General features: G+C 43.0%; 1 protein-coding gene across 1 annotated transcript in view; it reads right to left on the bottom strand.

Annotated features, from left to right (window-relative positions):
- The window catches only part of LOC115139560 (glutamate receptor ionotropic, kainate 2), a 203997-nt gene that overhangs the window by 49558 nt on the left and 141000 nt on the right, over positions 1-13439 (bottom strand). The window contains 4 exon segments of the mRNA XM_029677090.2: positions 939-1162; positions 2078-2164; positions 2363-2482; positions 7907-8020. Of these exon segments, the coding sequence (XP_029532950.2) occupies positions 939-1162; positions 2078-2164; positions 2363-2482; positions 7907-8020 (545 nt within the window).

Raw genomic sequence — 13439 nt, 5'->3', positions numbered from 1 at the left:
CCTCTAAGACCAAGTCATCATGTTTCAAGCAAGGTTATTCATCACTATAGTGTGGTTAAGGAAGTTTGTTATAATAAGTGAATCTGTTATAATAAGCACACTTTCATACACACAATGTTGACACACAAACCACACAAACCAAAACCATGTAAAGGCTACATTGAACATATAGAGAAACTTACCCAACATACCTTTGATAAAGATGACAATAAAATAAGTGCATATTCTGAACCAACTTAGGTGACAGTTGTTGCCTTCCTTTCAGATGATCAAAAGGCCAGTAACATTTGGAAGACGTATATTAACCACACAACTCTTGGGGTCTAACCAAAGATCAATAGCTGGCACCCCAGAGTTCTGGGGTTAATGAACACTTTTCTACACTAGCAAAGGCTCCAGGGGAATTCTACCAAAAAGCGGGCAATATTGGGCATGGGATGTCATAATGGCATCATATTGTTGTTGTAAACTGGTTTTATGGATGCAGAAACGTCAGATTACAACCATCTAAAGATGTATTTTTTTGCAACCAGAAAAATAAGTCTTACTCTACTTATAATAGCTGTATAAACACACTGTACTCAGCTCCTAACACTGAACAAACCAATATATAACCAAAGGCCGGGCAAGGTCATAGGTTACTTATATAGTGCTTTAGCTCTACCTCACTTGATTGTTTCATATTTCCCTCAGTCTGGGGTTAAGCCAGGGCATGTCCACAGTACTTTACATGAGATAGCTTTACATGAGCTGAAGGGCATATGTACTGCCTCAGTCAGCCGGAGTTAATTCACACACTGTCAAAGCTTTCCTGTGGGGCATAGAGTTTGTTTCACAGGTAGAATAACTTCACACTCTGAGCTTGTACTAGTATCGTAAGACGGAGAGAAAAGACACTGTCTGGGTTGTGAAAGCGAGCGGTGAGGGATGCATGTTACCTGGCTATGACAAACAGCACACAACTGACACCCAAGTAAGCCAGCAGAATATACATCCAGATATCGGGTGAGAGGGGGTTGAGGAAGGAGAAGACACCCGGGTTTGTTCCGTTGGGCTTGCGGTAGAGGATACTTATCCCCAGGGTCATGAAGGGCTTGGAGAAGTCGATGACCTTCTCCCTCACATAGGTAATGGCCAAAGGAGCCACCACTAGGTCTGCTTTCTGTGGACAGAGATCAGGGAAGGAATTGGAGTCCACCAATCAGAAGCTGTGGTATCACATCAAAACCAATCAAATTAGGACATTGGGAGGTGGGTGTAGTCCACCAATTAGGGGATATGGTATCAAATTAGAACAAATACAATTTGGACATAGATTGTGGGGTGGAGATAGTTGACCAATCAGGGGCTGTGTTATCACATTAGAAACTGGGGCTTACAAGAAACTATCAGATATAGGATCTCCTCTCTGTCAACACTTTGACCAGTCACTGAGAATGTGTGGAAGATCCTAGAAGGACAAGGGAAAAATCAGTGAAGTCATTTAAACTAGGTTGTTATTGTAAATACGTTTAGGTCCTGGATGCTGATTGGCTGAAAGCCGTGGTACATCAGACAATATACCACGGGTATGTCGCAAAAATACTTGTTTACTGTTCTGTTTATGTTGGTAACCAGTTCGTAATAGCAATAAGGGAGTTTGTGGTATATGGCTAATATACTGTGCCACAGCTAAGGGGTGTCTCCAGGCACTTCACTTCACGTCGTGCCTAAGAACAGCCCTTAGCCGTGGTATATTGGCCATATACCTCACCCCCTCTGGCCTTATTGCTTCAATTTAAAACTTGTTCTCAATGACTTACCTTGCTAAATAAATATGCAATTTGAGAAATGTGCAAGACTTGGTGGGAACTGGGAAGTCAAAGGACTAAGAAGCGTCCTTATTATAATTGGTGCACTGTAGACCCAAACAGACCCTATAAAGTCAAAACCTCTGGACCTATTCAAAGCCCATTCTCCATTGTATCCATTATCTTCCAAACCGTATCCATTATCTGCCAAACCGTATCCTCATCACCACGGCAACACACCAATAACCACCACAGGAACCATGAGACTCCTCCACTCCACTACTCACGTGGTCCATGAGCTCCCTAACCATGCCATTCCACTGGCCCGTGCTCTCCTCCAGCGCCCCATACTTGCCGTCCTCCACCAGGCGCACCTAATAATAATAATAATAACAATAATAACAGTGATATTAATTATAAAAGTAACAAGAAAAATAATATATGCCAATCAGTAGACACTTGTAGTAGTATGTGCATTCATTTTCATATTGTTCCCCATGGAGATCAAACCCACAACCCTGGCATTGCAAGCCCCATGCTCTACCAACTGAGCCACATGGAAAGCCACTCACCTCATAGTGAAAGCCCAGGATCCCCGAGAGCTCGCGGAGCAGGTCGATGCAATAGCCCTCAAAGCGGTCGTTTCCATACAGCGGCTTGTCGGACTTCTTGAACATCACATATGGCTCCACCTGTTAAGGAAAGATGGGGGTGGGAGGGATGGGGAGAAGGTAGAGTGAAAGAGGGAGGAGGAAGAAAGGAGGGAGAGGGTGGAAAGGGGGAGAGAGGCAGAGACGGATAGAAAGGAGGAAGAGGCAAAGGGAGGGGTTATGAGTAGAGAGAGGGGGATGAGAAAAGACCAAGGAGAGTGATAGAAGGAGAAGAAGAAAGGAGGGAGAGGCAAATGAAGGGGGTAAAGACAAATAAAGGCGGTAGGAAGCGAGAGAGAGGTAGAGAAAGGGATGAGAAAAGACAAAAAGGACAAGAAAGAGAATTATGTCAAAAGAGAGCAGAGAAAACAATACATCATACTCCAGCTATGGGGCAGCAGGTAGCCTAGCAGGTAGCCTAGCAGGTAGCCTAGGAGTTAAAGTGGAACTGACAGCATTTTAGAAACCTGAAATTATATTAAAATCTGTATTCAGACCCCTTTCCTTTTTCCACATTTTGTTACGTTTCAGCCTTATTCAAAAGGATTGTGTCAAGGCACAGATATGGGGAGGGCACCATGTCTGCAGCATTGAAGGACCCCAAGAGCACAGTGGCCTCCATCATTCTTAAATGGAAGTTTGAAACCACCAAGATTCTTCCTAGAGCTGAGCAATCAGGGAGAAGGGCCTTGGTCAGGGAGATGACCAATAACCCGATGGTCACTCTGACAAAGCTCCAGAGTTCCTCTGTGGAGATGGGAGAACCTTCCAAAAGGACAACCATCTCTGCAGCACTTCACCAATGAGGCAATGATTGTAGAGTTGCCAGACGGAAGCCACCCCCCAGTAAAAGGCACCGGACAGCTTGGAGTTTGCCAAAAGGCACCTAAAGGACTCTCAGACCATGAGAATCAAGATTCTCTGGTCTGATGAAACCAAGATTGAACTCTTTGGCCTGAATGCAAAGCGTAATGTCTGGAGGAAACCTGGCACCATCCTAACGGCGAAGCATGGTGGTGGCAGCATCATGCTGTAGGGATGTTTTTCAGCGGCAGAGACTGGGAGACTAGCCAGGTTGAGGGAAAGATGAACGGAGCAAAGTACAGAGAGATCCTTTCCCCCCCCCTTTTTCTCCCCAATTTCGTGGTATCCAATTGTTTTTAGTAGCTACTATCTTGTCTCATCGCTACAACTCCCATACGGGCTCGGGAGAGACGAAGGTTGAAAGTCATGCGTCCTCCGATACACAACCCAACCAAGCTGCACTGCTTCTTAACACAGCGCGATCCAACCCGGAAGCCAGCCGCACCAATGTGTCGGAGGAAACACTGTGCACCTGGCAACCTTGGTTAGCGCGCACTGCGCCCGGCCTGCCACAGGAGTCGCTGGTGCGCGATGAGACAAGGATTTCCCTACCTGCCAAACCCTCCCTAACCCGGACGACGCTAGGCCAACCTCCCGGTCGCGGCCGGTTACGAGAGAGCCTAGGCGCGAACCCAGAGTCTCTGGTGGAACAGCTGGCGCTGCAGTACAGCACCCTTAACCACTGCGCCACCCGGGAGGCCTACAGAAATTAAAACCTGAGAACCTGCTCCAGAGTGCTCAGGACCTCAGACTGGGGCGAAGGTTCACCTTCCAACAGGACAATGACCCTAAGCACACAGCGAAGACAACGCACGCGTTGCTTCGTGCCAAGTCTCTGGCTGGGCCACTCAATGTCCTTGAGTGGCCCAACCAGAGCGTTGACTTGAACCCGAACAAACATCTCTGGAGAGACCTGAAAATAGCTGTGCAGCGAAGCTCCCCATCCAACCTGACAGAGCTTGAGAGGATTTGCAGAGAAGAATGGGAGAAACTCCCCAAATACAGGTGAGCCAAGCTTGTAGCGTCATACCCAAGAAGACTCCAGGCTGTAATTGCTGCCAAAAGAGCTTCAACAAATTACTGAGTAAAGAGTCTGAATACTTTTGTAAATGTTATATTTCATTTTAATGCATTTGCAATAATGTCTAAATACCTGTTTTTGCTTTGTCAGTATGGGGTATTGTGTGTAGATTGATGAGGGAAAAAACGATTGAATCAATTTTAGAATAAGGCTGTAACGTAACAAATTGTGGAAGAAGTAAAGGGGTCTGAATACTTCACGAATGCACTGTGCATCCCCAGGAAGAATTGGACTTTTTTTGTTTACATTGTCTGACAAGCAAGCACTTGGATATGGTCATTTTCACGTTTTCATAAAATGTTTGGGGATGATGAAATTAAAGCATTGGTGAAGATTCTATAGCAATATAGAGTGGGAAAGCGGTTGTGCGTTTGGACAATTTATAGACACTGCAGTAAATAAAACCTAATAAAATCATATCAGTCTTGTCCAGGACTGGACTCAGACTGGTGCGCCATAGCTAATCAGAGCTTCAGTAGGCCTATATGCATACATTACGTTTGGGGGAGAGGAAGTAACATCAAGATCCTACTACTACAAAGAATGGCTTACTGGATATCCTCTCTAAAAACATTGACCCCTAGTGGTCTGACTATTGACTTGGATCTCAGGCCCTTCTTATGACCACATTTTCCTATATGAACAAGTCTTATAAATGTAAAAAAAAAAATGGTACATCTTAGAGTACACCTGATATGTTCCCCCTGTTGATGCTCATTATATATTAAAGTTGAACCAAAAGATTGCATGTAACGGAAATGAAATACAAAATTATGTGAAATTGCATGAAACAATAATATGTTGAGGCTAATATGATGTACAATATTCCATTATGTTTCTATATGATAACAATACCGTAATATATTTAATATGCCATATACTATTTTTTAACAGTTTCACAAATTAATTTTAATGAACTAAATCATTATGACACACCCCTCACTACTGTTATTGGTTCCACTAATTGCACAGTGTGTCTACATAACCTGGTTCAAGTATTCATGACATTACCCTGAAGAAGACACAGTGATGACGAAATGTTGGTAAATACCCAGTAAATTGCTAAAAGATTATACATGGAGTGTGCAACTTTTTGATTTTGATAGTTTAGTTTATTCGCCGTTAGTAAGTAAGTAATATTCTTCATGTCTTGAATTATTCAGTAGAGTCTCTCTCTAACATGGGATTAACATTATGTCCAAGAAGTCATGTTTCGTAACCTAATACATCGGACAATAAGCACCGAGCTCTGTTGACAGAGCGGTGCTGCTCCCTCACAACAACTTTTGAATTTTACATGTTGTGGTGGTTGTCTGCAAAGTTGTTTCCGTGGGTCACAAAAAGCTAAATTAGCATGAATTAAGCGAGCTGAATTAAACATAAAAGGCAAATAAAAAGTATGCTCAGTGCCTAATTTACATTTCACCGGGATACGCTTGTTTTTGTGAGACAACTTCTAAAAAGAACAGGAATTTAGCATAAAGAAAAGTACTAAAATATGAAAATAATACATGTTATGTCTCAAAATCTTACTTCTACACAACCGTTAAAAATGAGAAGGCACGTTTTTTAAAGAAAAGCACATTTTTGGTCCAATTAAATAACATCAAATTGATCATAAATACAGTGTAGACATTGTTCATGTTGTAAATGACTATTGTAGCTGGAAACAGCTGATCTTTAATGGAATATCTACATAGGCGTACAGAGGCCCATTATCAGCAACCATCACTCCTGTGTTCCAATGGCACATTGTGTTAGTTAATCCAAGTTTATCATTTTAAAAGGCTAATTGATCATTAGAAAACCCTTTTGCAATTATGTTAGCACAGCTGAAAACTGTATCTAACCAGAATAGAAAGAGTGGGAAGCCCTGGTGCAGAACTGAGCAAGAGGACAAGTGCATTAGAGTGTCTAGTTTGAGAAACAGATGCCTCACAAGTCTTCAATGAGCAGCTTCATTAAATAGTACCCGCAAAACACCAGTCTCAACTTCAACAGTGAAGAGGCGACTCCGGGATGCTGGCCTTCTAGGCAGAGTTGCAAAGAAAAAGCCATATGTCAGACTGGCCAATAAAAAGAAAAGATTAAGATGGGCAAAGGAACACAGACACTGGACAGAGGAAGATTGGAAGAAAGTGTTATGGACAGACGAATCTGTTTGAGGTGTTCGGATCACAAAGAAGAACATTCGTGAGATGCAGAAAAAATGAAAAGATGCTGGAGGGGTGCTTGACACCATCTGTCAAGTATGGCGGAGGTAATGTGATGGTCTGGGGGTGCTTTGGTGGTGGTAAAGTGGGAGATTTGTACAGGGTAAAAGGGATCTTGGAAGAAGGAAGGCTATCACTCCATTTTGCAACGCTATACCCTGTGGACGGCGCTTAATTGGAGCCAATTTCCTCCTACAACAGGACAATGACCCAAAGTTCCAAACTATGCAAGAACTATTTAGGGAAGAAGCAGTCAGCTGGTATTCTGTCTATAATGGAGTAGCCAGCACAGTCACCGGATCTCAACCTTATTGAGCTGTTGTGGGAGCAGCTTGACCGTATGGTACGTTAAGAAGTGCCCATCAAACCAATCCAATGTGTGGGAGGTGCTTCAGGAAGCATGGGGTGAAATCTCTTCAGATTACCTCAACAAATTGACAACTAGAATGCCAAAGGTCTGCAAGGCTGTAATTGCTGCAAATGGAGGATTCTTTGAAGCACATTAGCACATTTCTTTGACCAGGGTGCATAGCATGGTGCCATTGACAGAGATATTATAGAAAGGAGATAGGAACCCAATAAATGAAGGAACGTGTAACACCCCACACAGCAGACTGTCGACCAATCGCGTGCAAATGGTCATGCTATGTCATGCGGTTGCTAAACTAATCCCCTCTCATATGTTGAGAAACGTGCCTATTTTCCTCGAAAGTACGTAATGTCACAATTCCAAAGCTATACGATATTACAGATAGCAAGTTAATTATCTCACATCTCGGAAAATATTTGTAATGTTGGACTTCTTGTTGATGAAATTCATGCTAATGTTGGGTTTTTGAGCTAGCGCCCAATAGACTACCATGCACTCCTTGTCCCAGATTCGCCCAGAATGCACCGCATGACCAATACCGTAGCATGGGCAATGTTTCCCCATCTCCTCAAAAGTATATCTGCCGCTGTGAATGTCACCCTGTTGGGAACATCGACCTGCAGGTTGAACATGGTGAGATTGTAGACTCCTAAATTGATAGTGCAGTTTGTTTAGTCGATTTTACGTCGCCAAAATTAAACATTTGTTCACAAAAAATATTGTTCTCACATATTAGTGTTATTTAACACTGTAAATTAAAGGAATGAGTTGTTTCGGGTGGCTTTTCCCCCTAAAATATTATTTGACCCATTTGTCGTTTTTTGATTGGGCACCCGACTGATTCACTCTCTCCTCTTAGTCGTCATGACTTCAGTGATCCTGCTGTGTGCATATGTGAGGCCGCAGAAAGAAAGAGAACTAGCCAAATGTATGTTTACCAGTATGGTGGAGACGCGGAGGGATTTGTTAGCCAGAGAGTCAGTGATGTTAGTCGTCTTGCTCTTGTGGTTCTCTGTCATGTTCAGCCCACTGGGAGGGTCCCATGTTCCAATCTGTTGGGGAAACATATGATCCCCGCATGTGATAAAATGGTACTGTATATGCATACACAGACAGACATGAGTTGTGAACACACGCACCAGTAGTATAAAGTCGCTAGGGAAAGTCTACACACCCCTTGCACGGTCTTCACATTTGAATGCCTTAAAATGTCATATAAAAAGAGATTACATTGGATTATTCCTACCAATCTACACAACCTACTCCACATTTTCAAAGTAAACGACAAATTCTACAACATTTTCCAAATTAATAAGAAAATATAAATGAAGATGTATTGATTGAAAATACAGACGATCAACAACACTGCATTCACTCCACATTACTGGCCTGTATGGCAAAGTTAAAAGGAAGCATGTGCTAAAAAATCCACTCCAAATCTTTCATTCTGTTTGCAACAAGGCCATTAAGTAATAAGGCAAGACAACATATGAAATATGTTTTTTGGGGGCCATAAAGAAAAAATGCAATTTGTATTTATTTATTTCACCTTTATGTAACCAGGTAGGCTAGTTGAGAACCAGTTCTCATTTACCACTGCGACCTGGCCAAGATCAAGCAAGGCAGTGCAACACAAACAACAACACAGAGTTACACATGGAATAAACAAACACACAGTCAATAATACAATAGAGAAAGTCTAAATGCAGTGTGTGCAAATGAGGTAGGATAAGAGGGGTGAGGTAATAAATAGGCCTTAGTGGTGAAAACATTACAGTATGGAAAATTAAACACTGGAGTGATAGATGTGCAGAAGATGAGTGTGCAAGTAGAGATACTGATGTGCAAAAGAGCAAAATAAATAACAGTATGGTGATGAGGTAGTTGGATGGGAGATTTACAGATTGGCTATGTACAGGTGCAGTGATCTGTGAGCTGCTCTGACAGCTGGTGCTTAAAGCTAGTGAGGGAGATAAGTCTCCAGCTTCAGTGATTTTTGCAGTTCGTTCTAGTCATTGGCAGCAGAAAAATGTTTGGAAAGGCGGTCGAAGGAGGAATTGGTTTTGGGGGTGACCAGTGACATATACCTGCTGGAGTGCGTGCAAGGGGTGGGTGCTGCTATGGTGACCAGTGAGCTTAGATAAGGCAGGGCTTTACCTAGCAACGACTTATTGATGACCTGGAGCCAATGGATTTGGCGACGAATATGAAGCGAGGGCCAGCTAACGAGAGCATACAGATCGCAGTGGTGGGTAGTACAGTGGGGCAAAAAAGTATTTAGTCAGCCACCAATTGTGCAAGTTCTCCCACTTAAAAAGATGAGAGGCCTGTAATTTTCACCATAGGTACACTTCAACTATGACAGACTACTTGAGAAAAAAAAATCAGAAAATCACAGACTGCATCCAATTTGCTGAGTAGATTGTTGGAGGCTATTCTGTAAATTAAACATTAAACATCGCCGAAGTCAAGGATCGGTAAGATAGTCAGTTTTACTAGGGTATGTTTGGCATCATGAGTGAAGGATGCTTTGTTGCGAAATAGGAAGCCGATTCTAGATTTAATTTAGGATTGGAGATGCTTAATGTGAGTCTGGAAGGAGAGTTTACAGTCTAACCAGACACCTAGGTATTTGTAGTTATCCACATAGTCAGAACCGTCCAGAGTAGCGATGCTGGACGGGTGGGTAGGTGTGGGCAGCAATCGGTTGAAGAGCATACATTTAGTTTTGCTTGCATTTAAGAGCAGTTGGAGGCCACGGAAGGAGAGTTGTATGGCATTGAATATCGTCTGGAGGTTAGTTAACACAGTGTCCGAAGAAGGGCCAGAAGTATACAGAATGGTGTCGTCTGCGTAGAGGTGGATTAGAGAATCACCAGCAGCAAGAGCGACATCATTGATGTATACAGAAAAAAAAGTCGGCCCGAGAATTGAACCCTGTGGCACCCCCATAGACACTGCCAGAGGTCCGGACAACCGGCCCTCCGATTTGACACACTGAACTCTGTCAGATAAGTAGTTGGTGAACCAGGCTAGGCAGTCATTTGACAAACCAATGCTGTTGAGTCTGCCGATAAGAATATGGTGATTGACAGAGTTGAAAGCCTTGGCCAGGTCGATGAATACAGCTGCACAATAATGTCTCTTATCGATGGTGGTTATGATATCGTTTAGGACCTTGAGCGTGGCTGAGGTGCGCCCGTGACCAGCTTGGAAACCAGATTGCATAGCGGAGAAGGTACAGTGGGATTCGAAATGGTCGGTGATCTGTTTGTTAAATTGCCTTTCCAAGATCTTAGAAAGGCAGGCTAGGATAGATATAGGTCTGTAGAAGTTTGGGTCTAGAGTGTCTCCCCCTTTGAAGAGGGGGATGACCGTGGCAGCTTTCCAATCTTTGGGGACCTCAATAAATAGGCCATAGAGGCGAAATAATAACAATTTAACATTAACACTGGAGTGAAAGATGTGCAGATGAGGATGTGCATGTAGATATACTGGGGTGCAAAAGAGCAAGAGGGTAAGTAATAATATGGGGATGAGGTAGTTGGGTGTGCCATTTACAGATTGGTTGTGTACAGGCAGTGATCGGTAAGCTGCTCTGACAGCTGATGCTTAAAGTCAAAGAGGGAGATATAAGACTCCAGTTTCTGTGATTTTTGCAATTCGTTCCAGTCATTGGCAGCAGAGAACTGAAAGGAAAGGCGGCCAAAGGAAGTGTTGGCTTTGGGGATAACTAGTGAAATATACCTGCTGGAGCGCGTGCTATGGGTGGGTGTTAATATGGTGACCAGTGAGCTGAGATAAGGTGGAGCTTTACCTAGCAAAGACTTATAGATGACCTGGAGACAGTGGGTTTGGCATAGAGAGATACAGTGTACAAAACATTAAGAACACCTGCTCTTTCCATGACCTAGAATGACCAGATCAAATCAAATGTATTTGTCACACACGTGGTTAGCAGATGTTAATGCGAGTGTAGCGAAATGCTTGTGCTTCTAGTTCCAACAATGCAGTAATAACCAACGAGTAATCTAACATGCCAAAACTACTATCTTATACACACAAGTGTAAAGGGATAAAGAATATGTACATAAAGATATGAATGAGTGATGGTACAAAATGGCATAGGCAAGATGCAGTAGATGGTATCGAGTACAGTATATACATATGAGATGAGAAATGTAGAGTATGTAAACAAAAGTGGCATAGTTTAAAGTGGCTAGTGATACATGTATTACATAAAGATGCTGTAGATTATATAAAGTACAGTATATACATATGAGATGAGTAATTTATGGTGAAAGCTATGACCCCACATTGATGTCACTTGTTAAATCCACTTCAATCACTCTGAAGGGGAGGAGACGGGTAAAATAAGGATTTTTAAGCCTTGAGACAGCTGAGACATGGATTGTGTATTTATACCATTCAGAAGGCGAACGAACGGCAAGACAAAATATTGAAGTGCCTTTGAATGGGGTATGGTAGTAGATGCCAGGTGCACTGGTTTGAGTGTGTCGAGAACTTAAACGCTGTTGTGTTTTTCACGCTCAACAGTTTCCCGTGTGTATCAAGAATGGAGGCAGTCCTCACTATGTGACAGCTGCTTCAGCTTAGTGCATCTCTTCTGTAGCTCACTGATTTTTTGCTCCTGCTCTTTAATGAGTTAATGAGTCCTTCAACCTGCTTCTCTGTAGCTTATTGCTTCACCCTAAACACCTCAATGAGCTCAGCCTGGCTTCTCTCAGAGGAACGTACAAGAGCAGTGAAGAGCTGCACACTGTCTGCTATCTCTCATTGCAATGCTCTTGCTGAGCTCTACTGAGTGTTTGATTTCCTTAACCTGCTGCAGTCGCTTCAGGATCATCTGCCACACTGCCTCTTTTTGACCCAGCGTAGCCTATTTATTTCCATACTCTTCCTCTAGAAACACAGTGTAGTGAGTCTTGTGGTCTGTTTTCTTGCAGAAGACAAACACATCTGGTCAGTCCTACAGATCAACTCCAGGAGTTTGTCACGCTCCTTACACATCCTGTCTTCCAGGTTCTCTACTGCTTTGATGAGCTTGTGTCTTTTTTTAGCACTGGTGCTATCTGATGAGGCTGAGGTGAGTCTCAGAGTAAGAGGTCAGGAAGACCAGGCAGGACTTCAGGGCCTTGAGCTGGCCACTTACGCAATGTAGTCGTTTATGCTCATTCTTCACTTGAACTGGTTTCCTGAGCTGAGCAGCCACCTCAGAAATGAAAGTATTGATGCAAAGCTAAGTCTCTTGTAGACTTTGTCCTTATACATTGGACACTGGCACAGGTCATTACTGTCCCAGTACTCTCTAATACATGCCATGCAAAAGTTGTGTCTACATGAAGTAGAGACTGGTTCAGTGAACAAATCCAGACAGGAGACAGTGGGACGACGCCATATATAGACAGAGAGCATTGACAAACCATGATGAAATTCCTGGGTTCACTCAGCTCTCGATAGGTTATGTAGTTCATAATTCCTGAATTTTAAGTAAAGTGTCTGAGTTTAAAAATTGTTTACAAGCTGTTCAGGCCCTGAGGCAGCAAAACAGCCCCAAACCATGATGCTCCCTCCACCATACTTACAGTTGGGATTAGGTTTTGATGTTGGTGTGCTGTGCCTTTTTTTCTCCACACATAGTGTTGTGTATTCCTTCCAAACAACTCAAATATAATTTCATCTGTCCACGGAATATTTTGCCAGTAGCGCTGTGGAACATCCAGGTGCCCTTTTGCAAACTTCGGACGTGCAGCAATGGTTCTTTTGGACAGCAGTGGCTTCTTTCGTGGTGTCCTCCCATGAACACCATTCTTGTTGTCAAGTGTGCTCCCTCTCCGGCCTCTAGGTCACCAGGCTGCTCATTAGGGCGCTCACCTGTCACCAGTGTTACGTGCAAAATGACACTCACCTGGACTCCATCACCTCCTTGATTACCTGCTCTTTATGTGTCACTCCCTTTGGTTTCTTCCCCAGTCGTCATAGTTACTGTTTAATGTTGGTGCGCTGTTTGTGTTTCTTGTTTTGTTCTTTTATTTATTAAATGTATTCATTCCCTGAACTTGCTTCCCGACTCTGTGTACGTCGTTATACTAGGATTCTTCTTAACCTCATTGCGAATTCTGTGCTGTGCTCATGCAGTCATCTTTGCAGGACTGCCACTCCTAGGGAGAGTAGCAACAGTGCTGAACTTTCTCCATTTATGGACAATTTGTCTTACCGTGGACTGATGAACATCAAGGCTTTTAGAGATACTTTTGTACAATTCCTAATCTTAGGTCTTCTGAGATCTCTTTTGTTCGAGGCATGATTCACATCAGGCAATGCTTCTTGTGAATAGCAAACTCAAATTTTGTGAGTTTTTTTTAGGGCAAGGCAGCTCTAACCAACATCTCCAATCTTGTCTCATAGATTGGACTCCAGTTTAGCTGACTCCTGACCCTAACTAGCTTT

Source organism: Oncorhynchus nerka, linkage group LG13 (genome assembly GCF_034236695.1).
Source record: "Oncorhynchus nerka isolate Pitt River linkage group LG13, Oner_Uvic_2.0, whole genome shotgun sequence".
NCBI lineage: Eukaryota > Metazoa > Chordata > Actinopteri > Salmoniformes > Salmonidae > Oncorhynchus > Oncorhynchus nerka.
This window is presented reverse-complemented; position numbering and strand designations above follow the sequence as displayed.